General features: G+C 34.4%; 1 protein-coding gene across 1 annotated transcript in view; it reads right to left on the bottom strand.

The window, feature by feature from the left end:
• LOC125067743 (protein groucho-like) overlaps positions 1–26047 on the bottom strand; it is a 48756-nt gene extending 22709 nt beyond the window's left edge. Inside the window, exons 1-5 of the mRNA XM_047676481.1 lie at positions 25801–26047; positions 20496–20593; positions 19300–19363; positions 18293–18337; positions 3403–3540 (exon numbers count right to left, since the gene is read on the bottom strand). Coding sequence (XP_047532437.1) covers positions 3403–3540; positions 18293–18337; positions 19300–19363; positions 20496–20593; positions 25801–25869 — 414 coding nt within the window. The 5' untranslated portion in view covers positions 25870–26047. The remainder of the gene's footprint in view (positions 1–3402; positions 3541–18292; positions 18338–19299; positions 19364–20495; positions 20594–25800) is intronic.
• Positions 26048–26259: the final 212 nt, after the last annotated feature.

The raw sequence follows: 26259 nt of genomic DNA on the forward strand, positions 1-26259 counted from the left end.
TTATTTATTTTTGGTTAATGGTGTGTAATAAAAAAACACTATAAGAAAACTGCAATAAATTTGCATTCAGAAATCGAATAGCTACCACGGTAATGGATATGAAATATATGCCATTCAATAGTTTGTATCATATTAAAGAAAACTTAAAAATAGACTGTATTATTTACTGTAAATAAAAAGGTTTACAAAAGATTCAGCAACAGAGTTTATTCCGAAGCGCTAGATAGCGCAAAGTTAATGGTCACAAGAAACGCCGAACGGCTGCAATGCAATATTTATCACCCGGCCGCGAACGTGCCTAGGAAAAAATGACAAATTCATGTTTCCCACCCGCCGCGGCCGCCCCGCGCCCTGATTTATGCCCGTCGTAATTTTTATCAGAGTGCGGGACCCGGCGCGCGACGTAAACTAGATAGAAATGTTTTCACGACTCGCTTGTTTATAAAGCCATCGACGGGGAAACAGATACGGTCTATTTACACTGCGAGCACTCGTGTTTGTTCACATATCTCTTCAGATAATATTGCATAAACTACGCATAATACACTTACTTATTCTATACTTATGTCAACGATATAGCTTATCAATTACTATCGAAATAATTAATGCGGATTATTTACTTATATACCTATTAATAATGAAATTCCTTATCGGATTCGATACGCGTATCTGTGACACGAGGTCGCACGTCTCGTCTATCTGTTGGAGTTACGTGAATATTTTTTCAATGTGAACAATTGTGTCATAGGTGAGCATGAGGAGATTGCATCGAAAAGCTATTACATCGTCGGAGGGCGACATCCACCCCTTGGATTCGACGACGCGGAATAAAATCAGAACGAGAATTGATGAGCTCCCAAAATGTATCGACAAAGACGCTACAGGCTTTATCTATTGTAACAGAATTTACGGACGTTAAAGCTTTTCAGAGATAATATTACATTCGATATGCTTTAGATATCCAAAGATATGGGATAGGGCGACAATATGAAAATGCTTGATGTTTAGACGTTGAAGTTTTTAAAATGATTTAAGCAATACGAAATGACAAAAACAAAACAAGTCGTTTCATCGAGACACTCAAAGCGGTAAGTGATTTTAATAGACGAGCAAACAGTCCCCAATTTGAGAAGTATTCCCTCTTCACAAATCGGCGCTCGACGGAATGGTCGCAAATCAGACGAGGAGGGCGAGGGCGCTCTCAAGGGAGAGCCCCTTTGATCCCTAGCTGACCCGAAAATAAAAAAGGTTCGTAATAAAAAAGGACCGACATACGGAAGGTGGCGCCGCTTTTTTATTTAAATTAGAGTGTTTTATAGGGGGAGAGCGATATTGCGTTTTGCCGGTTTCTCAGGGACCGTTCAGTAATCTGTATAAAAAGGTATAGATAGGTAAATTCTAAAGTCCCGAGGACGTTGAACCCGCACTTAAACCACTCCACTAAAATTTAAATCATATGATGGTTATACTTTTTTATATCTATACTTTGCGTCATGTAATTGGTTTTTATTTACTAGGCATTAGCTCTGGAGAGCGTGTTAAATAATTCATGAGATTGTTGATTCACGGCCAAAACTTACAAATCACATTCAGGTGCTAATATAAGTAATCTTCTAAAACAATATTATCGCCAACTATTTGACTAACAATAATATAGCAGTACTTAATGACTGCGTTAATTTTTAAAATAGCTTTAAATATAAATCAGTGTCTGGCAAAGGTGGAAACATTGTCGTCAGTATGCGAGCTCTAAGAGTACTAATCGAGTTGGCTCGGCGCCCAGGACTCGAGATTAACAAGAGTCTATCGGCCGCACTCCGATGAGAGACGAGTGAGTTTCACCGCTTTATTTTCGAACTCATTATCTTTGAAGTGATTTATTTTGGAAGCCGTGCCTGTAAGCCTTGTGCTCGTCGCTCTCACTTTACACATCACGAGATTAGGTCGCTCTAATGACTTGGCATCCGACTGCGAAATTAACGATTGAAATAATAGACGGCAATGAAGTCCGTACAAATACAATCGAGAACACTATTAGAGTATTGTTAAATTAAGAAATACTATGGAGAATTGATTTACCGCGGCACTCGAAACTTATTTGTTACCAGTCAACAGATTCGTTTTTAGTAGTAATATGTTATCTTTTACACATATTTTGAAAGTGTGAAACATGTTAATTTTATATTATATAAACGCCAATAGCGTGTTAAAAATCAACGGCCATCGACTTTATAAATTGAATTGTATTATACAATGAACATAGAATAATTCTACTCGGTGGCAATTTTATTAATTCGACGTTGTTGGCTGGCAGCCAAGTCGAGTAGCGCGGCTTAGATCGTTTAATTAACGACCGTCGAACTTTCGACCTGTTGAAAGCCGCGTGCCTTTACAAAATGAACTTACTTTACACATTCTTACAGCTTTAACAAATAAAGTTTTATATTGCATATTTTAGAACTTGTTTGGTAGCGTTCGCTCGGCGCGAATAGACCGTGTGTTTAGATAACTTCAAATTACGTTTACTTGCTTATCCGTTATGATATTTTTAGGAAATAGTGTAGAAATAATCACATCTTGCCACATTGTTGATCATTTTAATTTTTAATGAAATAGTTGTTATATTGACCGGATTGATATCCGTTCGTTAAATCAGTACAATAAACTGAATGTTAACGAGTAGTTGAGAGACGATGGCGACAGGAGGCGTGAACTGTTTGGACAGTTGCCACAATCAGCGGGCTGAGCGCAATGTGGCGATAGCATTGCTAAACATTCCACGGCATATTTACAACACACCGATGTAGTACTTCAGAACTGTACAAACAAGACACGTGTTATTTAAATCGAATTTAAGCGAAATGTTACTAACTATTAGTATAAAATATACGACATTATAACGTACGAACATAAATAACACAAGGTAACATCATACGAACTCGAATAAATACAAGGTTAGACTTTTGGTTTTATTATCTATGTGGAATTTTTTGCAGATAAAATATTACTGCTAAATTCTGTTTGTAAATACGTATGTGTCGCTTGAGTAAACGTTCTTAAAGTGTCGAATTTACTAAGCGGTTAGTTACGTAGGTATAAAATATCTACAGGTACATATACAGGATTGATGTTGGCTGTTTAGTCGATTAACTCAAAACGGTTTTAATACTTAAACACTGGTATAATATGCTGTATCATTTGTATGGACATTTATTATATGCAGCATACTAATTCATTTAAATTGTTTCGATACTTTTTATGATATTATTTTAATAACATAATTATTACATATCTACTTTTAATGTTGAAACCTATAAATTAGCGTTAATGTAGAAGGTAATTGGATTTAAATAGCTCGTATTTATATTTATAATAGACGTGGAATTTAATTAAAATGCTTACCCCAATGATAGCATTGAGTTCAGTCATGGTGACCTGCTTCGCCCGCTCCACCGCCGACGCTACTTGCTGTTGGTGCTCTTGTGAGAGAAAAGGCAATATTTGCGCAATTATAGCATTTAACCTCTTCGCGATCTCCGTCTGCAAGAAAATACATGGATTGATTTCTAAATATAGGTACACTTCTTAAACTTTTAAGTAAATAGTTTACCTTGTAATGTATAACTGCCAGTGAGAAAAATAGTCTTACATTTATTTAAATACGTTAGTAAGTATGTACTCCGTTTAGTTTTAAAGAGAACAACGTGTAAAATAAATTAAATTTCATTTAACACAAACACCGAAGACACACCAAGTACACAATTAAAACAAATGACAACAGTAATTATCTATATCTATGAATGAATTGGACATTAACATTCAATAAAGATGGGGTAATCAATTATTAACAGACCGCTAACAGCGGAACGCGTTTTACATACAAATAGATATTCGAAAATGTTTCCACATTCCATCGCGGACCGGCGACGAGTCGATTCAATAATAGCGTATTATAATTGTAGCCGACAAGTTGGCCGGCTCCGGCTAACAAATAAAATTAAAACTATAAATAATATGCATGCGGTCAAATGAAATGATAAATCGCCGTGTTACCCGAGCCACTCGCGTTTATTGGCTTTGTTCGTATTTTCCGTTTAAATGCACATTAATTTTATTCACAGATTCGCAGTGAATCGAGAACGAATTAACATAATGAGCCTTTTGAAAGTGGTTTTACAACATGACACCTTATATTAACATCACCTTGTGTATATTTTTATTAATTGTTTTGTGTTAATCGGTATTGTTCTGGTCGTACATATATATTTCATAATTCATGTTTATTGAGAAAATAACGTATATAATAAATAGTTTTATTCATATTTACATACTGTAATGAAGATAAATTTGCATAGATAACCTACATAGGGTACACTGTTATGGAAATCAATCTTAAAATATATTTTAAATCTGTCGAATAGATCGTACATCAAATGGTGAACACGGTAATGTAATTGATATTATATCGATATTTATAATTCTCCAAAAATTGATGATAAAGAAACTGAATCGAAATGAAATCAATTTATAATAAAGTAGCGTTTTGTTTAAAATACTTTTCCAAGCTTAATTATTAATCAGCAACATTCAGGATATAGTTGTTAATGGAAATAGAATTGCTTGGTTTTAGTTATTTCTATACGATTTTAATTCTTGTTTGCATTTAATAGTTATGTACATTGTACACGGCGAGCAGACCGCAGCGAGCCGCGCCGCCACAAATTGTACTTTCATTCCACGCTAAATGGACTGTTTGTCGCGACCCGTGCTTCTGGTAATTTATACCTCGCTTTGCTTTACTTTACTGTTGCAGCGGTGCTTTCGTTTCATTATGTTACGCTTTACTTTGATTAATTCTTTGCTTTTTTTAATTATATCAGTTACGACGACATTTGAAATACAAAACAGATAAAAAAAAACAATCGTATTATTTTCAACGCAATTCAACATACCCACACATTTTCAATATATTTAGAAATAAAATGTTCGCCGAACTGAAAAATTAAATGTTCATAGACCGCTTATAGGTAAAAATATAATATTCAAATCATGGAATTTCAACATGGACACAAGTACGAAAATATTTGTTCGAATTGTAAATAAATGTATTGTCGGTTGTATAACACGGGCAAGTGACGCGAACAAGCCGCGACGCGCCCGAATTACCGCAAATTACATTACATCCGCCGCGCCATCGCGCCGCATCGCGCTACCCGAGACCGTACGATATCAACGCGCGAAACATCTGCTCGCTTAAATGTTTTTATTTTTATCCTGTCTCTATTTTGCTATCATAATTGCATGTAGTTAATAGTTTACGATATGTGAATATTAAGTACGGACTGTGCGGTAGTTCTATCGTTAATAAATTACAAAAAATAATGTAATAAGGAGCTTTATCCGTTGTGCTTACTTCTTATTATCGGATTCTTAGAATAGAATAGTTAATAAAATTTAGCTTTATTTAGTGCCTAATATAAAAAAAAATACAGGATACATATATTACCTGGCCTTCTTTCAATTTTATTATTTAAAAATTCACTTAATTTTGATACATTAAATTGAAATTTTATTTGTACAATTCATGACTTCTTTCTCAAAACAAAAAGACAAGATAAGGTTGACGAACATTGTTTTAAAATTTATTTTATTTCATCGATAATAATGTAACTTATTTTTATTTAAAAAATATTTTTTAAATAAATTTTAAACCTCTTAGATTTTCAAACCGTTTCCCCTTACAGTCCGTAGTTACATAGATAGGTAGGTAGACGGTATAACTCCCGAACAACAGCTGCGCACAGCGCAGGAATAAAAAAGATCGTACAAAAGGGCCGCAAAATACGTACTTTTGCGGGCTCTTCACAAAAGATATAGTAAGGTTTGTCATTAAGGAGTTCATCCCCGCGCGAGAAATAAAAGAGGTACGTGAGGAGGAAGGGAGGACGGGGTGAGAGACATGGGAGGAGGGCGCACTAATGGCTCCGACACTCATCCGCTAATGCCGCGGGTGACTTCTCTTTTTGCACGATTTTCACGTGGTTTAGTCGGTCGAGCTTTTAATCTGGAGTTGCATCTTGCGGTGACGCTCCATTTGTTCAGAGATCTATCTCTGCTTATATATATTATTATGTATGATGTATATGTAGCTCAAAAATATTATTTTTACAAATTATGATAAAATACATGAATATATTAACAACGAACATTTTTATTGAATTATCATTAAATGATCGTTTGTTTAGAATATTATGTATTCATTTTATGATAAGAATAAGCTTTACATAGACCATTAAATTGTATGGTATTTCGAGTATATTTGACAAATGTGAGAATTCATAGCACAAATTGGTCTGAGTGACTCCAGTGGCTGCAGTGACTATGCAGGCGGCGTCACGATGTGGTTCGGTTCTGCTCAGCGCGCGATGCAGAGTGCATGCATAAGGCGAGGGCGCGGTGGTGACCTAAATGCAGGTCTCGCTCGCGGTTGCACGCCGTAATTTATTGTCTCTTAGCTCTCTCGGAATACTCACGTCTGACCCTAGAGTATCATGGTGAAGCGACAGCGGATTAAAATGTATATACATATTGATATTCTGTTCGAAACAAGTAAATACACATCAATATTGTAAGGGATAGTTTGTACGCTAATTTCTTAGTGTTTAGAATTTCGATTAATTATTTAAATCCTTATCACATAAGTAAGTACTAAAGCATTAACATTTTATACTTTCTATTCGCACACCAATAACCCGAGCTCCATTATCAATCGTGTATGCAAATTACATTTTTGTTAATTACATGCGATGACCGTTTAAGCTGGGCATTTGGACCTTTCAATTAGGTCTAATATATTATCAAACGTCGGTATTAGGTTTTATATATAAGCTCATTAAAATGTAACTCAAGTGATTTTATATCAGATCGGCACTTGCGATTCTAATTAAGAGCCATTAGTAAAGTAACGTTATAGAAACAACACAAACATTGATAATGCCAGACAGATTTAAGTAGGTAGTCGACAGTTGGCAGTCAGTAATTCAGTAAGTTACCGGTCTCCCTCGAGGCGAGCACTCCGCGCGATGAACTTTTACCGCGATTGTATTCGCGAAACAAACCAAACGGACGTAGAGGCAGCCGCGGTCGCTTCCAGAGATTTCGACCTTCATTAATGGATGCCAGCTCTTTTATGAATTATTTATGCATGCCGCGTTCAGCTTATCTTACCCGCATCGCTCTTGCTAAGTTTCCACTTTATTAAACAAAACAGTCGCGCATAGAGAAGGCTCTATTGTATTGTAAGCGACATAGCTCTTATAGCAAGGTAATAAATAATTCTCAAGCGAAATGGCATTCGAGTCGATAAATGGGCTATTATTGCAGTAGACAGAGGCCAACATTATCATCGATTCGTATCGCATTCGCAGAGTAATAATTGTTTAAACATAGCCTGCCGCGGGACATTATTGTCTGGCACATCGATAATGCAATCCCATGGCCACGTCGCCAACTCCTGTCGTTTCTCGCTGAAGTTGAGGTTGTATTACATTAATAAAAATAATATATCGTAATCTATTCGGTTTAATATCAGTTCTATGTATTTGTTATTCGATATTAATAATCGACACGATGTCTGAGCGAGGGTCGAGGCGTGCCATTAATATTCATTAAAAACAAATGGATAATATAATTATGCGGCAAAAACAAGTTGATTCGAGAGATGTCGAGAGGGTGACTGGTGCGGTGCGAGAGACATCGTTATCTTGATATCGAGAGTAGTGACTGTATCGAGTACGTACTCTCAATCGCGACTTGTAACAGCCCGGCAGCGTCGCGTCGTAATCAGATCGTAATTGCGCGACCAACGAAAGATGGAATTACAAAAAAGTACCGCCTGTCAATTAATGACTTGAGAAATGACTTGTCGTTGCTCTACAAATATAAAATCGAATGTATTTTTTTTATGTTTTCATAAATAATAATTAAATACACGCGTTGTATAAATTAAAAAAATAAGTTCGAGAAGCAAGTTACACCAATTACATTTAATCGTTTGTGAAGCACCATAAAATTAAGAAAATTAAAGGGAACATCGACCCGTCATTAACATCAATTTAAAAGCCATTTATTTAGAAATATGTCATTAAAATGTATTAAGACGTAATTTCCATAATGTTTGACTAATAGGGTCACAAAGATGTTTGTAATTGACATATCGATTCGAGAGTTGGTAATATACCGGCGACCGGTACCTATTCACAATTGGACGACTCTGTGTTCAGTGTGTTGACTCTCATGTTTCTCGCCAAACAAAGAGCCAGCTTCCTAGCTACCCTTGTTTGTTTAGGCCCATACCGAACGTTTACTGCCCTTTGTGTATCCTGCGTCTCCTGCCTCTCGCTAAAGCGTGAAGCCTTTTTGACTCGGCACTTTTTTCAAGAGCGCTTATAATTGCGTGTGAACCAACGACTTACGGAATTGTTTGGAACTGTGTCTAATCTAAAGTGTAAAGAAAAAATCCAATATTTAATATCATTTAATGTTATCAAATACGATAATCGATAAAAAACATTTACCTAATCTTACAATAAATAGATATCAACTTTTGTATTAGACATATAATTCTTATAAATTCCTCATATTCGATATTCAGATTTTAGTTGTTTTGCTACTTTTGATGTTTTTTTTTTAAAGTAGATGCAGAAGCGATCGTATACGGCATACATTCGGTTTTTTTTTGTTAACCAATGCGTCAATCTTTACGTTTCGTATGATACGAGTCTCGTAAGTTAAGAGTGACTTGATATTTTTTTATTATCTTAAATGATTATCTTTAATTTGATGTAAAGTTTATTTTAAAAGTTTTAATTTTAAGCTTTGTCTTTGACAATATATAACTTTAAAGTTCATTACAATGCATTCCATTGTATTATTTATTAAATCAGTTATAAATTAAACAAATATATTTGGTTACACTTCGCAATTACTACCTTATGCAATATAAAATACAAAGTGTTTGCTCAAAATGGCTTTTGTGACGTATTACGTGTACGTTTTTTTTTATTAAAGACTTGCCAAATATATTGCCTAATACAAAGAAGAATAACAATTTAATTACTCACACCAACCATCAATTCAATTATTAAGATTTAAAATAAGAATATAACAATAATTGACCAATACGCTAATATTAGGTAAGGACAGGTTTGGTAGACAAATCAATCAGTGGAGCATACGCGTAACTTTTTGTCGGCATTAACGAGCCGCCTCGGCTAATGACTGCGCGTTTCTGCTGCCTTGTGAGTTGTGAGAACATTGTGTACCGGCACAATGGGGCGCCGACACAATACAACTACAAGTCTATTTTAGTAGTGCTATACCGGCAATTAGTGTAGTTAATTCAAAGTCTAAGTTATACAATTATTCGACGCTCCACCACTTTCTATGCAAATGAGACTATACATAGCAGTATTATATTATAACTAATATGAAATCTTTAGAAAGTATATCATTTAAGATGATAAAATGAGGATGATCTAGAATATTTTTTGTAAAGAACATGGTAGCTAACACATTAACATTATAAGATAGCGCCGAGTTAATCACTATCTTAAGATTTCCTTGCACTGTCCGCTTGTCATGATATCGTCGGTATCATGGATTTGCTACAAAATTGATTGGATTGATTACAACAAATCGTAACAATTTTATGTGATAAATAAATATGATACACAATGTATTATACGATCAGCATACGAATGATAAAGTACCTGATAAAGGCGTGTTAACTTGAGATAAACCTGATATATAAACACTTATATAAAACCTGCCATAATCTCCTGTTAATAAAAGAAACGTAGTAAACGTTCTCTGACACGTAAGAACATCTCTTAGATTTATTATAATGATACCTTAAAAAATCTACATACAAACAATTTAAAGAACATAATTTTGCATGTCAATTTCTAATTTGACATGTTCATTTAAAAACTATGTCATAACCAGTTATTAACCTTCGTGAAATTAAACACTATTAGCAAATGTGTTATTCATTTATGGTAGACGAGTTCATAGCTTTCTCGTTTATAACGGCGAAGTTTGTCCGGCGATAGCGCGATGCGAGGAGATTGAGGCGTGTTTGTTTACATTTGCAGCGCTGTTTGCCAGCTCGTACTGCAGCGAACAAATATTGCTACCCGGCCTCTCGCAACGTAACGAATGCGAATAGTTAATTTAAGATACTATATACATCTGCAGCTTTTAACCTTTATGAATATGGATAGCTTGTCATTTCCAATATGTATGGATTTATTTTTAATTTAATTTATGTTAAATTTTGTATGTATTCATTCAGGCTATTGATCGTATCGTTTACCATTTAATAAATTATATCTAATATAACTTATATGAACTATTAACTACGTTTTAATTAATTAAAAAATTTAATCAACAGAATTATATATATTATATGTACAAAAATGTAAGAGGTTTTCAAATAGTGACTTAAATATATTATATACGTGTACTTAAATATATTATATATTATGGCAACACTGTCATTTAGGGTGTAAATTAAACAAATATTTGATTTTATGTATATGAAGCATAACGGTCGCAGCGCGAGCGACGCGGGCAGAGCGGAGGGGGAGGCCGGGGTGAGTTGGTATGTTTACTCGGTGTGTTTGCGCAGGCTGTTTGGACGCCCAGCTATGCTTATTGTACGCGTTGCTTCAACCTGAGCTCAATATTATTTATTTTATCTGACAGCTTTGTAGGAAATGGAATAGACGTCAGAGTTTAAATAACTTCTTATCGAGTTTAGTTACGGTTACTGAGCAGTTTGCGTTTTAAAAACATATCAATATGTTACAATATTATTTTGTTAATTAAAAATTTAATTTGACGTGTATAAATAAGTGGTCAATCATTTCTTCATATTTAATAAGGTTTCACAATTTAAATGTTTAACATTTTAAATTTCCCAATTATTAAGAGAACGCATGTGTTAAATAAATATTATGTTAATTTTAAATGTCAATAGGTTCACGCGTATTAATGATTCTATTATATGACTGGATTTTACGAGATATCATGATTTGCACACAAATTTTAACAACTGGAAAGAAGATTTTACATAATATTATGAAACATAAAAATAATTAAGTTTTACACATTACTTACTAATGTTGTTTTAAGAAATATTTGAAGTACTATGGCATATTTTAGATTTAGACGTATTAAAATATATACTTAATTCTTAATTCTTTTAAGCACTTTGATTGAGTGTATGTATATACCTATTTATGTATGTTATGAAGTTCGTATAGAATAACCATAATCAAACTGTTTTTATAAATTTTGATAAAAAATGTAAACATTAAGAACATGAGTATTAAAATATTTTGATTATAAATAATTATAATATTACTAAAAACTACATTTCACATTCGACTTATTTAAATCACAAAATGAAATAAAAAATGCTTTTACCGTATTTAAATTCACGATTTACAAAAACAGAATACAAAGTGTATATTCGAAGCGGCGGCGGCGCGGATTGGGCGACCGCGACCGCAACCACAGCGCTGCGGACAGCCACGTCCGACCCACCCTAGCCTCCCCCGCTAAGCTCCACTTGTCTTTACATACAAGCTGCGATAAAGACAGGGTTATGTTAAATTGTTACTACAAATTACTGTATTTAAAGAGTCTATTAGTAACATTATTATGCTCAATTATTCATTGATTCAAAACAAACTAAATATTTTTTTAATAATATCCTAACTTATTAAGTATATTAAGTATGTACGTGATTTAAAAATGGAAAATACAAAGTGTATTTTGGGAGCTGCAGCGCAGATTGGTCGGGCGCGACCACAACCGCAGCGCTGCGGACAGCTACGTCCGACCTACCTCAGGCTCCCCAGTTAAGCTCAACTTGTCCTTACATAAACTAGCAAAAACAAAATTATGCTCAATTTAAAAAACTAAAAAAATTGCACAATATTTAATTTTATATAAAAAAGTAGTGTAGTTTGATTCATAAAAACAAACGACATCGTTAGAAAAATATGACAACTCAAATATATGAGATATGTATCATTAATTTATAAATACATTTTAACAGGAAATGTCTCGAAGTGAACATTATAGATTTAATGAAAAATCAATATTACACGAGAGCAAAGCAACAATAAACCGCTAGTTATTCATAATGTGTACCTATTGTAGGTACCTACAGGGCCTTGGTAAACATAATCCCATCCACTATTAACACGTCACAAACAAAACCGGTGTTTTAACGTTAATGAATCATTATCAAACAAGCTATGTTGTACGACATGTGGTGACTCTGTGTGGTCGTGGTGACACGGTGGCAACCTATGGCCATGTTTTCGACACGTGGCGCCGCACGCACTACCATAATTACTGCACCTCTATTACATGAATATAACTCCAGTTTGATCGAAACGGTGCAATTAATAATTTGATGTTAACTAACTTACAAAAAATATGAAATATATATGTTTCTTTCGATTGCTCTAGTTGGTTACTTAGCTTACTGATATTACAACAAGTAAGTATTAGCATTGCAGATTGTTCACCTGTATATTCAATATTAACAAAAAAACTATTCGTTGTGTTTATATTACCTATAAGATAATAACAATAGGTAACTTCATTTACAACTATTCGAGACTTAAATAAACAATGTTTGATTTGTATAAATAGTTTTAAAATCTTATCAATTCGCATTAATAGCAAGAAAGTTAGTGCACTACACGATGAAAATCTAGCTGATAGCCAAAGTACAGTAAATAAGTATTGACGAAGACAGTACCTAATAGGTAGGTGTTTCATTCATTTCATATTTAACTGGACATCCACTTGTATGAATCAATTACACCTACTAGCACCTACGATATTATCACATAAACACCTATGCTGAACATTTATTATTAATAGTATGTAGATATGGTAAATTATTACTGTTACCGTCTGAGAGTTATGAGAATAAATAAAGGTAGCGGATATTTAAATATCAAATAAAGATCCATGTTATACGATAAAAATAAACATTTCTATGTCACTGTTTTAAATCGTCGTGATAAAATCACTCGTTATGAATATATAAATAAAATAACACAATATATTTTTAAACCGGAATTCGTCGCTTGTAGTTTCAATTCAACTTAAGTCGAGAACCGTTATTACACCAACAGCATTTTTAATTGTATAATTATCGTAAGCCACATCGGCTGCCTATTAATAAAATTCAACACGCCTCGCACGCAATTACTGTTAAATAAACATATCCTTTTTTAATTACCTTGTAAATAGATACCTTTTTACAAAAGACAGACTTTTTATAAAAAACAGTTTTTCGTTTATTAATTGTAACCTGATTCACTAGGACTGCTATTATGTAATTACTTACTACTCTCGAGCGTTTCACCCTCGTCGATGAAATGTGAAGGAGCAAGTCATCGTTATTCGTTATATCGAATTTAAAACTTTGTTTTCATCGTAATTACACTTCGCCCCAACCCCGTTTAAAAGTGTGTTGTACTACAACGCTCAGATTGTGTGGGATTCAGCCGTCAATAGCACCGCAGGCTGCCACCCTCTTTATTTGTACGTGTCCCTTCCCCCGTTGGAATTGTTTCACTATTTGCAAAGACTACCCGGACCCATCACCGCACAACTGTTATACTGCTTTCATGATATGTAAATGATGTTTAATGACACCGGCGGCGGAGCCTACTAGAACATTGGTATACTGTTCGGCATCTTACACATAAATTAAGCATGCAGAGCAGTAACGATAGCTCTCGAAATTCTCACAAAGCCCGGGCTGCATTTTTACGAAGTATCACGGTGAATGGTAAATGAGTGAGTCATGGGCGTGTGGTTTACGAGTGGAATAGAAATCGTCTGTTTTAAATGAAGAGTCAAGGAGCGAACAAGGCGTCCATTATTCATGAGTGCCGTTTCACGCCCGACCATCGACAGACCCCGGCCGCGGCCCTCCGAGTGAGGCGGCATCAACGCAAACTGTTTCGAAATCAATATCCGTGTCTCAATCAGTGCAATTAAGGCGGCCCCGTAGCGGAGGCCGTATTTGGTGTAATTAGTTTCGCGCCATGTGCGTCGCTGCCGGCAAGGGGCGTAAATAAATAAGAATAAATGCTAGATTAACGTTAACGTGTTCATCGCCTGCCGAGCGGACACTGCACTGGCTTCTATGTAACGCCCATACACGCTATTTGTCACGAACAACATTATTTGTTGATAACATAATACGATTAGTTCTTACAAAACGTTTACTAAATGGTCTTTCGAATAACCTACAAAAAATCTTCAAACTGATTACTTATATTATTATTATTAAGTCAATATTTTCCTTCTATGGTAATCAATTAAACTCAGCGCAGATTATATTCTGGAATTTAATAAATCCCGAGGGACACGTACGCCCTATTTTTTTCACATGGCGCACAAAGCATCGCCGGTGTCATTATAGGGTCCGAATTTGAAAACACAATTAGACTTAATACAGAGGTGATTGTTGTCGACTAAGGGTCGCAGGCGAGGGGTTACGGTAAATCCTTTAATTTGGCTCCCCTATCAAATAATAAAGCGAAGGGGCAGCGAGCTCTGAGCGAACGATATCGCGTTTAGTGGTTTTATTGCAAGCGCCATCTGCCGCGCGCGACGTACTCTGTAGATGGAGAGATAATTTCGCTTTTACAGTGAGGGGCGACGGAGCGTTCATTGTGAGTTGTTGCGTTCATTTAGACAATTCACAACGCGGTACCCGCTTGTAGATATAGCGAGATAGCGCACCCATTATTATACGGGACCCTTAACGACTATCTTTATGTGGATATGAACACACAGTTATAATTTGATACGGAAAGCGGTACGCTACACTGCACACGAAATCGAAATCATCTCTGATATACAGAACAAAACATAATGATGTTGTTTTATCGTGGGTTTATTGTTTCTTGTGTTGTGTGAAATATATCTTCCAATCGTATAATTTAATCTATTCAAAAGCTTTAAGCTTAACATCATTGCACGCATTATTTCTTAATTCATTATTACCTAAATTATTATATGCGTAATGTGTAAGAATTTAATCAGTATGTAAATTGTATTATCTCTGCTAAATTGTATAAAAAATATTCACGATAAACCTAAAAGGTGGGTATTTACATTTAAAAATAATAGGCATATAAAGAAACATTATAATACAAAATAAGATAATATGAATACAATTTAGTAGCTACGAACGCTGCAGTATTGTAAAACAAACAGGATTAGGGACATCTCGAGCGTCCCCGAGCCCCTGTTGTTTCATTATAAATAGTAGCTAAGCGGATCGGGCACGTGCAATGTTTTTATCAACGAGAGCTGGCGCAGCGCGGACGCCCCTAATGCAAGGGTAAACAATCCTCCGCCCCGCATATGAATAATTTCGCATTAAGGGTGAGGGAACATTGGCGTGGAGTCGCAATAAACCGTAAATTATTAAATTATGCCGACGAGCTCAATTTTGCTTCTTGTTTTCGCCCACTTCGTACGTCGGTCAACAGTTCGCGATTTATAAATTAATCCTGTAAAATGACAAAAGGTCGCGATCGATATATTTTACCTATTTAAACATTATTTTTGTCACTATGTAGACATGTCTACAGGTATCCTTTGTGAAAGCAATATTTAAATAATCGTAACGAAAATTATGTTTATTTTAAACATTGTACTGTAAAGCTCACGAACAAATATTTTACAACAAACGAGTACCAGATATAGGGGAAATATGTGCACTGGAGCGTATAGTGTAGGGGTGTCAACGCTCGTAAAACACGTCGAAGTATTTTATCGATATCCCGTGGAGCGTTGAGAACATTGCACATTGCACAACCCTATTGTTTCGCTGTCGCCACTCGTGACACTTCATGAAATCACTCCAGCGTTATGAATTTATTGCTCTTCAACTATTGACTTCCATTCGAAGCGCTCTATCAGCTCGGCACATGATAATTTAGTAGAAGGCGTGTTCGACCTAACATTACATAGATTATTTCTAATATACTTTGTTTATTTAATGTTATACTCATATTTTATATAGTAATACAATGAAAATCTTTTTACGCCATAACGAATAAGTAATTGTGTGCGACAAAATGTTAATAAAATATATGTCCTATATGCTTGCTTGATTGAATATATACGGAAATAATTATAATAATTGAGAACGTAAAGCCGGTTCGGGCGTGAATAATGGGTAGAGGAACAGAACAATAAGACTCCGTGTCGATACAGCCACACAAAGACGAAACAATCAATTCACGACGTAAGTAGGTGTAATTCGGCACGGTCTGACTGCGGTCCGGCCCCACGACTAACAAAAGAAAATCTAAGCAATTAGTCGTCGCCAGAAAGAGCGGAAAACGCGCGTTAGACGCGGTCACGCCGACCGACACGATGCGGTCACGACGCAATCCGTTCAAACGAAACAAATTCAACCTTATTGACTTTCCTATTTATTTTTATATTACTCTACAGAAATAAATGTGACGACCTTGAATATTCAGTGTAATTAAATTACACGTAGGTATGGCATTAAAAAAACGCATTCGAGTGATTCGAAATGGATATTCCGAACTCAATATCTTGCTTATTGAGCGGTTAAGCTTCACGCAACGTTGGCGATAAAAATAAGCATGAAGTTGGACAGAAAAAATATTTGTTGTTGTTCTAATAATATCGTGCGATATCTATACATGGTTAAAGGGGTGCATTTCTGGTTGCCGTTCGACTGAGCGTGTTAAGTGCTAATGTAATAATCCATTACAATGAAGCGCTGCACTGTACTGTACCATGTACGCTAAATAGCGCATTCAAGCATTGAGCCAGCGAGCCATCTGTCCGCCGCAGCGCAAACAATACGACCCTTCTAAATCACCCTCGTTGCTTGTTTGCCAGAACCTAAACAAACATAGTTTCATGCCGTTCCAACTTTGAATAATTTATGAAGAAACTTGTAATTTCATTATCTGTTCTGTTTGTTTAATCCGATTTTAAGTAAAAGTAAGTAAATGACGACACGGAATAACTTAGAGGATATTTATCTATCATAAAATATTTACGTGGGAATATTTCTTAAATACCAGATGGACTGGTTTATATGAGGTTTGTGTGGGTACATTATAAATTGTTTTTTCCGCTTTAAGACGTGTTAAGGTAGAGCTATTATTAATAAAATAGGGGATCGAGTATGGCAACTGACGGTTCTTTGAGCGTAAAATCAACAGATTACTACAGAGCCCCATCGATTGCCCCTACAGCGCAAGGAACCCCTGTCGCACAAAAGTAATAACTATTCGTTACCAAAGCTATTGATGCCCTGTGGTAAGGGTTGTCAAGTACACTATTGAAGAATTAAATTTATGAATTGAAGTTTACTTCGTTTATTAGGGTTCGTATTTTTTTTGTATATTAATGGAATAAAAAAATATTATTAAATATATTAGAAAAATTTAGAAGTTTACTCGATTAAATCTTCATTTATTGATTAATTTAAGAGATTATAAATAAAATTAAATATTAGGGTGAAAGCCCAAAAAAAATACTACAGTCAAGTTTTCTACGCGTCACTAACATAAAGATATATCGCTAAGCATATTACGAGTTTCAAACGCACACTTTAGGGGAGCGGTTTTAATAATCGGTCCCCAATCACAGTTTCAATATACTTTATGGCATCGAAATAGGATCATAACAAAGTTATTACACAGGCAAGGTTTTTTTCTCAAGCATTATTAGTGAGGGGAAAGAAACGCAAATCTTGATTGCCTGGTAAACAAAGAAGGCTATAAATTAAAAAGGAAAATGTAAACAAACGGTTTGACCATACTTCGCCAAGCGGCCCCGAGTCCCCAGCCTCCCCAACATTGCCTCCTGGACCCCCGGCCTGCGGGCTGCTGTCAAACAACGTTTATCCAACAAGCGGGCGCAGCAATAACACTTTTTTTTTCAATTTTACAACATTCATTTTCCCCGTGCGCCACTTTGCTCGGCTACTAATAAAATATCGCTAGTTTTCACCTTCATCATACCGTTTTAAACATCACACAATATATCGGAATGTGGAAACATTTTTTACTTTTTGTTTGCTTTAATAGATTATGGTAACTGACAGTTTTACTATTCGGCTTAAAGGATTTTCTGTTTTGCAAATGTAACCTATTCGTATAATAATATAACAAATGTTTTAACATACCTGTTTGTGCATTTCCACATTGAGTCCATACGACATTTCATAGTACTGAAACATAAACGGCACAGATTAAGGAGATCAATTACATTAGTCCGTTGAAACAATGTTTATGTGACACAGAAAGCTTTTGGCAGGGATTAGCTTCCTCGAATCATTTGAGGCGAGTGACTAAACATCCGCAATGGCACATTCTGGACCGCCGCCAGAAGTGTTTCCGACACATAAAAACGCTCGCGAAAATTTCCTCTAGAGCGTATTAAAATAAATTGCAAGCGATTTGGCAACACTTAATCGTGATTCATATCAAACCGGAACGACCACGCGGGGATTAAGGACTGCCAAATAATATCTATTCGCTTTTACTGAAAAATGTTGCCACTTTTAATTTTTACATCATCTTGCAAAATTGATCCTAATAGCAAAACCATATGGTTTCATTCTATTCTCAATTTATTTAACGGTATGTCCGCGCTTGAAAATTTTCTGAATTTTTAATGGTGAATGTAGTTTAAAACTTTAAAGTTTCACGTGTGTAGTTAACGGTGACGTATGAACGGTAACGTTCTAATAAAAAAATCTCAGATGAACAATGTTTAAAAACAAACTTAAACGAATTTGTTTTATACGATGTAACATTACGAATTCCTGTAACTTGTTAATATGTTAACAATTTATGCGTAATAATAGATATACAAGCGTAATTTATCAAAACAGCCGGTCTTGACAAGTGAGTGTACACGCTACACATATTATTCACGTCGACGATTATCTCTAAATAACAGGGGGGCACTAAATGTACTGTCGGTTCCAATAGCCTCGTTGTCGATGTGATACGTCGTACGCGCCATGCGGGCGTCGAACAAAAGATACATTTTATTGATTGTGCGTACACACACGAACATAATACGATAATCATCTAACACAGCTCGTTAAAAACAAACATCGATTATGATTTAATACATCTCTATTAAGTAAGAAGCGAACAAATATATTTATTTCTTAATACTCACCATAACGTAATGCCTTTGTATTTCAATTTTTTCACTAGCCAGTTTCTCGCATTCTAATTTTAAACTGAAACAATATACAATAGAAGTGAAATTTCGTCAATTATTCTTTTAATTTATAATTCATACACAATTATTTAAGTCCAGAATTTACAATCGCAAATAAATAAAATGCGTTTTTAAATTATAATTTAACATAGTTGTAAATGTTTTGTAATTGAAAGTAGAGGCTCAATAAATCAAAATTCACATTATGTTTAAAGAGCACTCCATATTATACAACGAGATAAGCGGTTTTATAACAAATAGCTTGTTTTATAGCTGTTATCGTCAGTAATAGGTCAAACTTGTAAAGAGCTTTATCAATGCTCGACTGTTCTACTTCACGATTCTAAAGTTTAAGAACATTCTTAAGAGACTTGAAATTATAAAATACACAGTCCATTAGTATTGGAATTATTTGTTACGCTTCATAATTTTATTGAACAATTGTTGATATTCTAATTTTTTTAGAAGAACATGTACAGAATATATAGTGATTTTTTTTATTTTTACCTGTAACAGATTTTTTAAGTTAACAGCAAAGGGTCATAAAGGGTCTGCTTGTAAAAGGGACTACTTAGCTCACAAAGGGGCTGATAGGGGATGATTCACTGATACTCAGCGACAGGAGAAATCCCGGATGAGCCCTTTTTAGCTGATTTACTTTTATATCCTTTTCGAGATGTATGTCTAATGTTCTTCAATTTCGTATACCTTTGTAATATTTTTAGTTCGTATCTTTGTTTTTACTCTTAGCCAAAAATGTGTAAAAAAAAATCAGTATAAAAGTAGTTTCTTTACAAAGTAAACCTAAATACAATACATAAATCATATTTATTTGTTAAAATCTTATATATAAAAAACCTTCTGTTTTCTATAATCATCATCGAATTTTATTTTTACATAAAAAAATTATTAACATTTGCGGTTTTCACTCTAATAAATAATAAATAATAATTTTTATTCAAACTTATATCAAATTATGTTTTACAATACGAACAAACATCATGATAACCATGAAGTTCATTAAAAAGTATGAAGTACAAAATTGATTTAACATTTATTGTATCGTCTCGATGTCGACACAGATAACAAAAAAAATGATTCGATGAGATAACAAAAAAAATGTATTGCTTTTAAGTAAGTAGTATACTAACTTGTGATATTGAGCTTGAAGAAAGTTGAACTCCTCTTTAATTCGGTCACAAGATTCACCTACAGTGAATTTGATAGGTTGCCCGGGTTGCGGTGGACCCTGTAAGAATAACGCTTTTATTTATTTGTACACAAAAAAACAGTTGGCGTCTACATTTTTCTTTACTTAAGAACTACAAAGAAATGAATCGTGCAAATATAATGCATTTTTTAAATAGGTAGGCAGATTAAACATAATCAAATATGATATCTGATTCTGTTTAATCTGCTTCAAAAAACAAACAATTGATTTGGACCAATAAAATTAAGGTTATGATCATTTGTTATTATATTAGTGAAGTCATGTACCTACGTAATATTTCTTGTATTAATGTTTAAATGAAATATTCATACAATCAAACAAATTTTTAATTGAAATCAATGACAATTAACAATAGTTTACTTAACACACCAATAAATGCATTTGACTAGTTGAGCAGATTGTCAAACATATGATGGAGAGAATAATAGCATAACTCATCAATCTGAACATTGAACAAAAACGTTCCTATCACGAAACAAAAATTACACGCATCCCAAATTACCATAATACAAATTATCCTATAATGACCATAATTCGGTGTGAGGCTCGATTAATGAAAAAAACAACAACGCCGACTGCTCGCCTCTTAACACAAAAATAAAATACGAACACGCAAGCACCTAATAATAAAGTAAAAAAATAAATAAAAAACCAACTCCATAATAAGAAGCAGGAAAATAAAAATAAAGCGAGGGACACAACAACACACGGTCGCCGGGAGGCCGGGCGGCAAAAAATAAATAACCGTCGCTCGCCGGCGCGCGAGGAACAAACGGACTTTAAAAATAATAAAAGGAGCGTAAATAAAAGCGTAAAAGGAACTGGCGCGGCGTGTAGACGTTGTAAATGGAGCTGCGGACAATCGGGCTCGGGAAAAATGTGGCCGGGAATTTAGTGAATGTAACCGAGGAGATAGGTCTGCGGTCGCATCGACCTCGGCCCGCGACTCCTTCTCGGCTGCGATGGGTGATCACACTTAATAACGTAATACCTAACCACAACCGCAAGTGAGTCCACTGAGTGCATAGTTTATTGTGTCTCGGAATTCACAAACATAAATTACAAGCTTTACAACATTGCTCAAGTTTTTAAATAGTTCTACTTAACCAGAATAAACTTAATAAAAAACTTAAATGCAAACAATAACACTTAAGCTGTATTATCTATTGATAATAAAATTAATTGAATTTAAGAGTCGGAATCTTAATGCAATAAAAGTAAAATGTCAGTCTCGGTAGCCGTTCGGAGGCACGCCGAACGTCCAAACGGCATGCATGATACATGGCCTGTGGTGCCCTTCGTTTTGTACTCTTATATATGCTGAAAATACTTAAGCTTACTTTGTATCACATTTTTCCTCTTTACAAAGACTTTTTATTTAAAAAAAAATAATGTAAAGATATAACGTTCAATGTTTATAGAAATTTATATTTAGAGTGAGGTCAACCATTTTTTTTACTCTATTATTCCACTACTTCAGTAATATACCAATAATAAATATATTATTACTTGAGATATTATATATTCACATGTTAAAAAACGCTGTTTAACACTTTTCTTTATGACTGATAAAATATATTATAGCAACGTTTAATGGATACCGGTTAACCGCAATTATATCCTTTAATATGTCAATTTATGATATACAATATCAAATTAATTGACGATTTATGTAATTAACATTTGATTAATTATTTTTATAATTAGATTTAATTACTCTTATACCACATTGTATTGAAATCAAATTCATAACAAATATATTTGCGAGACAGCACATATTCTGTTCAACATTTATCAAAGCAGCAAGAAATTATACATCCCTCGAATCACTTACAATATTTAATAGTCCCTAAATTCGATCGCCCCATCTTTAAATCGATCACAAAAAATTCTGACAATAATAGACTGAGTAAACGTTCCCCTCAAGAAAAAAGATTCTCATAAATTATCGCCGAAAAGGTCAAATTAAAATACAATGAAGAGTTTTTGAGTGGCAGTATTGTGCGGAGGGCCGGCCGCCCGGATGAAAGGCCCGCATCCAGCGACGCTCACAAAAACAAAACTAAACAGAATGCGTTTAAACGGATATAAAAAGAAATACGTGTTCTTATTTCAAATTATTGAATACGTCTGTCTGCCCACGTCTACCTGTTCACTCGGCGAGAGGACTTCTTTTGTTGGAATTTAAAATTCGAATGAACTGAATGAATTCAAGCGAAATTTTATCCGTAAAAATTTGTTGAGACGCATTTTGCTTTTTTTCTTAATCGTTTAGAATATAATAAATAGACATAAATGTTGTTGATTTTTATGTTGATGCCATTACTTTAGAAAATTTTTAATAGTTATTGATAAAAATGTGATGTCCCAAGTTTTTTTTTCAAGCTGTATAAGATAATGTATATATTTTTTTAAATATTTCCTTATTACTCTATCTTTATTAATTGAATCGAAATACGTTTTTTTTTTTTTTGTAAGAAGATAAAACATGTTCGTTTCCTCCAATTATTATATATTTAAAGGTAAATGTTGAATTTGCATAATTTTCCATAATTGAAAGAGTCACGCGACATACGGTGCTACACGCAGATTCGTTGTTTCTGTCACGAACTTATTATCATCTCCGGCTTCTCAGAAACAGGAAAATAGATCGATGTCAAGTGTTTATTAGTGATATTAGAAGGCAACTCCGAAAAGCATACATAGGTTCAGCAGCACTGTAAACAACTAAGCACTATTCACACTTACAGAGCAAACAAGCGTAGACAAATATTTAAACTCAGAGATTGGTTTTGAAACGTTATGGTCGAATATCATAATGCAGGCTATTTTGAACTTTATATTCAAAACCTTAGGGTGTGTATGTACAATTGGATTTATGAATGCAAGTCTAATATGGTAGCACAGGGATCAGAAATCTGATTTTACTTTCCGAGAAACAGCGCTTACACTTACCGACGAGTTCGGTTAGAAAGGTGATACCTGCCTCATTGTAAATCGATTGAATACCATGAAATGTTAGGCTTTTTGAACTATATACAAAAATTTAAAATACTAGCCATCATTTTCGTACCAACTGGAGTTTTCACATCGCAATTTGAGTCTAAATCAATTATGAAATTATTATTTAAGTATTTATAGCAGATAATCAGATAATTTCTTTTAAAATAAAATAACTATCGTTATAACAGAATTTAAGTTTTTTTTTGTTATTTCTCAATTTCCAATACATGGAAAGTGGAACTAAAAACACACGTGAAGACTACAAATTGATGGTGCGTTGATTACGGCGGACACTGTTAGCATACTCCAAATGCTGTGTTTGTGCGAACTGATAACGACGTTATCAGCACGAATGTGGGGAATTATTTCAGAGCATTGACTCAAGAGTGCCCTATCGTCAGCCCTGATACGTAATCCTAACAAGATATGTTTCCGTTGATAAACGTGAAAGCATATCACGGGAAGTATTACAAAGGTTACATTGACGAAACGAAAATTTACCATCTTTATAGAAAATATATAATATTGAAGTTGTATATCTTAGAGGATATAATAATATTCTTTAATGCAAATTAAATAACATCAGCGTACGGTTGACTTGCTTTTATAAAGCGATTCAACAAAAAACAAGTAAATAAAGCGGTTATTTGTGAAGACGTGAAAACGCGAGACGCCATCATTTGTTCGTAGCGGTAATTCCGTAAGTCAAATATTGACCGAGCGAGAGAGAGTACCTAGGACGCGACACGGATTTCAAGCAAACATACAAATAGGCATTTACATTACCACCCGCCCCCTCTAACCCCTCTACCTCTATACGAGTCATAAAAGTGAAGTCGTAAAAGAGTACAACTTACTGTCATACGTAATACAGTTCACGCCTTTTTAAGTTCTGAGGGCCCGTAAGTATCCCATATGAAACTGTTTCAGTATTAACTTATTGTAAGATTTGAACTTATGTTTAAAACATAAAATGTCATCTAAACTATAATGACATTAGACTTTCAATGAGAAAAAATGTGATAGCTTTCTTATGAAGTTACAAAAATATTTGATATTTTTTTTGTTTCATTTAATCTGCTTTTGGAAAGTGTTAAGTTAGCAGTATTTTACATTAAATAAATATTAAATTAAAAAATTTATTCATAAAAGGAAAAAATACCGCAATTTGAAATAAAATACACGGCTCACGTGATGGCAATAAATATACGTAGGAATGCATGAATATTAAATTCAAATTATATTTAACTAGTAGAAGGATCACAATACGTAATTGTTTATGGTTTAACATTGTTTAATGATTTGTAATGTTTAACAATGCTTATAAACCAATGTGTAATAACGATAATACATTTAAGTCATTCAACTATAAATAAAAGGTTAAGCTTTAGTATTTGATTTATATGTTTAATACAGCTTATTCAAATTTATAAACATCCTTCGTTAATAAAATAAATGGATGTTTTTTTTTTACAATTAATATATAATAATATTTAATCACATATAATGATAGCTTTGACATTGATTCTATTAAAATAAAAACTTTACAAGAACATTCGACAGACGAAGTTTAAAGATTTTTTAAGTAATAGGTATTCAACATCATATGAATCGATCTTTAAATATTGTATGAGCTCCGTCGGGAGCAGCGACGTATGTGTGATAGTCATGTGAAATTTTATCTTAAATTAAGTAGAAAACTTTAATTGGACAAATAATGTTCAATATTTCTTAAAGACCTTGGTTTCATTTTTTTTTCTAATTAAGAGTGGTAGAAACATATATTTGTGAGTATTTTTTCTACAAAAAGTAGCTAGTCAGTTGTTAAGTATAAAAGTTAACAGACAATTACACGGGTAATTGAGTGTGTCCGACATCGCTCCGACTGCGAGTCGACCTCAGCGGGGGGCGCATTTGTTTGTACCCTTGCTTTCTTTATTATTACTATTTCCAACGGCCATATTAGAAACAAAAACTTTTCATTGTATTTCGTTTTTTTTTTTTTTATGTAAGTAATATAACGCTCGAGCGTATGACTAAGTTTAACATTTAACATTTCCCATGCAAATAATAGAAACCGTTAAACATGAACGCTACATTTAAATATGATAGACTTTCCTCAAGCTTTCACACCGTAGGTGATTTATCATAACAATGCAACTTGATAATGGAAGGCAAGTTGATTATCTCCGCAATGATTTATGTAAGTATGTGTGGCTCACCGGATGCCTAGCGGCCGCCACGGCAGCGGCGGCTGCGGCGGCGTTCATTGCGCCCGCGCTAGGATACATCCCCACGTCAAACACACGCGGTCATCGTCTGAAGCACACAAAAAAACAGGACACAACACTCACTTCACTTAAGCCACAAGATCAACACAAATACGCGCGCAAATCCGTGCAATAAGTAACACGCGACTCGTAACCGTAGTAGAAACGACACACAACCGTCATACACAAGAGTCGCAAGTGAACTAAAGCGAACGGCAGCGGGGGGACCGCTACAATTCCCCCGGTACCCCACCTCCTCAACCACCCTTTGCATGCCGCTGCCATACATATTTTCTCCACTCGAATTTTTCGCCGACTATCTTTATGTTTGAGGAATACTTAGGCGAATCGGAGATATGTGCTCTAATAGATACGTATTATTTGGGAATTCTCTAGTAGCTTTGAGGGAAT

This window comes from Vanessa atalanta, chromosome 12, assembly GCF_905147765.1.
Source record: "Vanessa atalanta chromosome 12, ilVanAtal1.2, whole genome shotgun sequence".
Classification (NCBI taxonomy): Eukaryota; Metazoa; Arthropoda; class Insecta; order Lepidoptera; family Nymphalidae; genus Vanessa; species Vanessa atalanta.